This window comes from Castanea sativa, chromosome 10, assembly GCF_040712315.1.
Source record: "Castanea sativa cultivar Marrone di Chiusa Pesio chromosome 10, ASM4071231v1".
Classification (NCBI taxonomy): Eukaryota; Viridiplantae; Streptophyta; class Magnoliopsida; order Fagales; family Fagaceae; genus Castanea; species Castanea sativa.
Window position 1 is genome coordinate 21,244,728 of NC_134022.1, and position 5,786 is coordinate 21,250,513.

At 36.7% G+C, this 5,786-nt stretch overlaps 1 protein-coding gene across 1 annotated transcript; it reads left to right on the top strand.

The window, feature by feature from the left end:
• Positions 1 to 847: 847 nt before the first annotated feature.
• LOC142612215 (uncharacterized) lies at positions 848 to 5,529 on the top strand. Its single transcript, XM_075784331.1, has 2 exons — positions 848 to 1,619; positions 5,375 to 5,529. The coding sequence occupies exons 1-2, from the start codon at positions 848 to 850 to the stop codon at positions 5,527 to 5,529; spliced, it is 927 nt and encodes a 308-aa protein (XP_075640446.1).
• Positions 5,530 to 5,786: the final 257 nt, after the last annotated feature.

The following is a 5,786-nucleotide window of genomic DNA, read 5'->3' on the forward strand; positions in this document are numbered from 1 at the left end:
GAAGTTATTCACCAACATGAGACTTATTTGGGACTATCTTCTCTGGTGGGGAGATCAAAACAGAACACATTCAGGGCATTAAAGGAGAAGCTTGATAATAAGTTATCGGGATGGAAAGAGAAATTACTTTCTCAAGCAGGCAAAGAAGTACTCATCAAGGCAGTGGTGCAAGCCATACCAACCTACACTATGAGTGTCTTTAAGCTTTCTGACTCTCTTTGTGATGACATGACTGGGATGATACGCAGATTTTGATGGGGCCAGAAGGATGGTAAAAACAAAATAGCATGGCTTAGCTGAGAAAAAATGTGTGCTTCTAAGGAGAAAAGTGGGCTTGGTTTCCGGGATCTAAAAGCGTTTAATTTAGCTCTCCTGGCCAAACAAGGGTGGCGCTTGCAAAATAATTCCCACTCGTTGGTCCATAGGGTCCTAAAAGCTAGGTATTTTCCTAACACAGATTTTCTGCATGCCGAATTGGGCACGAAGCCATCATATGCATGGAGGAGCATCCTCTTGGCCCAGCCAGTCCTGAAGGCGGGTTACCGATGGCAGGTGGGAGATGGTGAAAACATAGATATTTGGACGGATCGCTAGCTGCCACGACCTTCAACCTTCAGGGTGCTCTTACCACCAACTATTCTTCCAGAAGACACCAAGGTGAGCTTTTTAATTGACTCAAACAGTGGGGAGTGGAATGTCAGTCTAATTAGCCAGATTTTTCCCCCGGATGACGTCGCCTGTATTCTTGGTATTCCACTGAGCGAACACAAGCCAAGAGACCGAATAATATGGGCATATACTCCAAACGGAAAGTTCACAGTGAATAGTGCATACAAGGTAGCCATGCATGACTCAAGGAAACTCAGATGCGGAAGTCTCCTATAGTGAGCCTCAAACCCGCTTCTGGAGGCAGGTTTGGAATCTCCACATTCTAAACAAAATAAAGCTTTTCACCTGGAGGGCATGCAAAAATATCCTCCCTACAAAAGCAAATCTCTACCACCGTCATGTCTTGGATAACTCCACGTGTGATGCATGCAACCTCGACGCGGAAACTACTGGACACCTGTTCTGGGACTGCCACCTAGCTAAAGAAGCCTGGACCTTAGCTGACTTGCCTTTTGATAGAACCGGGATTAGATACAGGGATTTCATGGACTTCTTGTGGCACCTGTTCTTCACCCAGCACGTCGGCACCGAGATTATTGAGCTTACCGTCACGACGGCATGGAGCATTTGGTTTGATCGGAATAAAACTCGGCTTGGAGCTGCCCGCCAGTCACCCCGTGATATCCTAGTACGTACTCAAGCTATTCTTGAAGAATATCAGCTTGCTCACCAACGGCCCTCCAAGTTCAAAGAAGTTGTTGATAGTCGATGGACCCCACCAAATTTCCCATGGTATAAGACAAACGTGGATGCTGCTGTCTTCCCTCATCTTGGCATGATAGGGGTCGGAGTTATTATTCGTGATCATGGAGGTTCAGTGGTGGCTGCCATGAGTAAACGCATGTCGCTGGCTTTAGGTCCTTTGGAGGCCGAAGCAAAGGCTATGGATGAAGCTACTATGTTTGCTAGAGACATTGGAGCACAGGACGTCATTTTTGAATCAGACTCAAGTATTCTATGCCATGCGATTGCGGACCCCACTAATGCTCCAATATCTATCTATATTATAGTGGCAGGGACACGTTTTAGGTTGCATGAGTTTAGGACCTTTGAAACTTTGCATGTGAGAAGGCAAGCCAATTAGCCCGCACATGCTCTTGCGGCATATGCAAAAGACATTGACTCTCTTGTAGCTTGGGTGGAAGATTGTCCACCGTTCATTCAAATCTTTGATGATTCAAGATGATATGTTTTATTCCTGATTTCAAATAAAGTTACATATTTCCCATAAATAAAAAAATAAAAAACCTAGTGTTAGACATTTGTGAGATTTTATAAGCAAGTAATTATTTAATTTTGACTTGATTAGAACGGAATATTCTCTGCAAATTTTCATTACCAAGCACTCACTAGACAGACTACCAATCCAATCAAAAGCTGTTACAAAGCTAAGCACAAAGTGCAGAAAAAGACAAGCAACAGACTCTACTCAAACGTTAACGTAATAATATTCATGTATAGCACGGAACAAGATGATATCGATCCTAGAGAATGATAATAATAATATTCTTATTTTGTGCTCGTTAACTTTATTACTGAACTCGACCCAACTCAACTATGTCAAGCATCAGTGCTACTGACATTTGATCGATCCACAACAATTGAGGTGCATGCATGATCCTAATTCCTATAGCTTATCTCATACTCTCAAAAATCTCACAAGGCCATATATTGTCAACTATTGATATGAGAAAGGGACATGATCGAGAAGCATGGACAATTAACAAATTTGTAAGTATTCCATTCCCGTTAGACAGTGTCCACAAGAAGTGTAATTATTACATCATTAAAGTGCCCACAATATTAATTACATTCCCGTTAGACAGTGCCCACTCTTATGGAACATTCAGCTATTGTTTTTTTTTTTTTTTTTTTTTGATGTAATAATATATTTGCTATTGCTATAAAAAAAAATTACTACTTCGAATATTTTATAGCAATAGATTATTATTTCACGAATTTTATTGCAATAGATTGCAAAGAATTGATCAAAATAATTTGAGTCAAATTATTGCAACGGTATCTTTATTATAATAGATAATTGTTTCATATTTTTTTTTATTATAATAGACTGTTAAATAATTGGTATTAAATCATTGTAATAATATATTCTTTGCAGCTTCATGTTTGTCATTGCAATAGATTGTAAAATAATTAATATTTAGTTATTGCAATGTTATATTTGTTGCAATAAGCTATTTCTTTAACATTTCTATAGTAATATATTGCAAAATAATTGGTATTAAGTTATTACAACGATTTTTTAAAAATCAACTAAAAAAAAGTTATTGTAAAATTTTTTTGATTTCTTCAATTTTATTTAAGCAATTTTTTTTTAAATTCAATTTAGTATTAAAACCTCTATTATAACCAAATATTATAAACTATTGCAAATAATTATTATTAATAGTGGGACCGCAAGATCTGCTATGTCCATGAAATATTATAATTAAAGGGTAATACGCTGCTGTTTTGGAAGCAAAGAAAGAGCATGCCTAATAACAAGACAAAAATGACAAAAAACAATTGAGGTGCATGCATGATCCTAATTCCTATAGCTTATCTCATACTCTCAAAAATCTCACAAGGCCATATATTGTCAACTGTTGATATGAGTAAGGGACATGATCGAGAACCATTGCATGGACAATTAACAAATTTGTAAGTATTCCATTCCCATTAGACAATGCCCACAATATTAATTACACCACTAAAATAGCAGAATGTTAATTCTTATCAATTAAAAGTGGTCGTTCACACCATATGCAAGGGCATGCTTTTTGCCGCTGGTGAAAAATACTTTGAGCTGCTCTTGAGGGCCTTCTTCTGGCTCAATGAGAAGTTGGTGACGTGGTGGAAGTGGAACAAGAAGGCGGAGGATGAAGATGAAGACTAAAGACTGAAGCTGGTGTTTGGGTTTTTGTTTTTGTTTTTGGTTTTGAGCCTTCTATATTGTGAAAAAAAAAATTACGGGCAAGGGTTTTTTGTTTTTGGTTTTGAGCTTCACGGGAAGGATTATATCAGAAATCTGAGATGGTTGCTAATTTCATTTAAAAAAATTAAAAAAAGGTGTCTCCAATGTGCTCTCGTGGATCAACCTCCAATCTTTTCCACCAACAGTCAAGGTGGTTGCCTTTACCATATGCAAGGGGATGCTGTTTGCGGTAGGTGAGAAATGTTTTGAGGTGCTCGTCATGGTCTTCTTCTGTCTCAAAGAGAAGCTGGTGAGGTGGTGGAATAAGAAGAAGAAGGAGGAGGATGAAGATGAAGACTGAAGAAGGTGTTTTGTCTAGGTTTTCGTCTTTTTTTTGTTTTGTTTTTTTTATATAATAATATATTTGCTATTGCTACTAAAAAAAAAATTACTACTTCGAATATTTTATAGCAATGGGCTATTATTTCACGAATTTTATTGCAATAGATTGCAAAGAATTGATAAAAATAATTTGGGTCAAATTATTGCAACGGTATCTATATTGTAATAGATAATTGTTTCATATTTTTTTTTATTATAATAGACTGTTAAATGATTAGTATTAAATCATTGTAATAATATATTCATTGCAGCTTCATGTTTGTCATTGTAATAGATTGTAAAATAATTAATATTTAGTTATTGCAATGTTATATTTGTTGCAAAAAGCTATCTCTTTAACATGTCTCCGATTTGCTCTCCTGGATTAACCTCCAACCTTTTCCACCAACAGTCAAGGTGGTCGTTCACACCATATGCAAGGGCATGCTTTTAGCCACTGGTGAAAAATGCTTTGAGCTGCTCGTGAGGGTCTTCTTCTGGCTTAAGAAGAAGCTGGTGATGCGGTGGAAGTGGAACAAGAAGGCGGAGGATGAAGTTGAAGAGTGAAGACTGAAGACTGAAGTTGGTATTTGGGTTTTTGTTTTTGTTTTTGTTTTTGTTTTTTTGTTTTTTTGTTTTTTTGTTTTGAGCCTTCTATGTTGTAAAAAAAAAAAAATTACGAGCAAGGGTTTTTTGTTTTTGGTTTTGAGCTTCACAGGAAGGATTATATCAGAAATCCGAGATGGTTGTTGCTAATCTCATTAAAAAAAAATTGAAAAAAGGTGTCTCCGAGGTGCTCTCCGGGATCAACCTCCAATCTTTTCCACCAACGGTCAAGGTGGTTGTCCTTACCATATGCAAGGGGATGCTGTTTGCGGCGGGTGAGAAATGTTTTAAGGTTCTCGTCATGGTCTTCTTCTGGCTCAAAGAAAAGCTGGTGAGGTGGTGGAACAAGAAGAAGGAGGATGAAGATGAAGATTGAAGAAGGTGTTTTGTCTAGGTTTTTGTTTTTTGTTTTTAATTTTTTTTTATGTAATAACATATTTGCTATTGCTATAAAAAAAAATTACTACTTTGAATATTTTATAGCAATAGGCTATTATTTCACGAATTTTGTTGCAATAGATTGCAAAGAATTGATAAAAATAATTTGAGTCAAATTATTACAACAGTATCTTTATTGTAATAGATAATTATTTCATATTTTTTTTATTATAATAGACTGTTAAATAATTGGTATTAGATGATTGTAATAATATATTCATTGCAGCTTCATGTTTGTCATTGCAATAGATTGTAAAATAATTAATATTTAGTTATTGCAATGTTATATTTGTTACTATACGCTATCTCTTTAACATGTCTACGATTTGCTCTCGTGGATTAACCTCCAACCTTTTCCACCAACAGTCAAGGTGGTTGTTCACACCATATGCAAGGGCATGCTTTTTGCCGCTGGTGAAAAATGCTTTGAGCCGCTTGTGAGGGTCTTCTTCTGGCTCAAGAAGAAGCTGGTGACATGGTGGAAGTGGAACAAGAAGGCGGATGATGGAGATGAAGAGTGAAGACTGAAGTTAGTGTCTGGGTTTTTGTTTTTTTGGTTTTGAGCCTTCTATGTTCTGAAAAAAAAAAAATTACGGGCAAGGGTTTTTTGTTTTTGGTTTTGAGCTTCACGGGAAGGATTATATCAGAAATCCAAGATGGTTGTTGCTAATTTCATTAAAAAAAATTAAAAAATGGTGTCTCCGATGTGCTCTCTTGGATCAACCTCCAATCTTTTCCACCAACGATCAAGATGGTTGTCCTTACCATATGCAAGGGG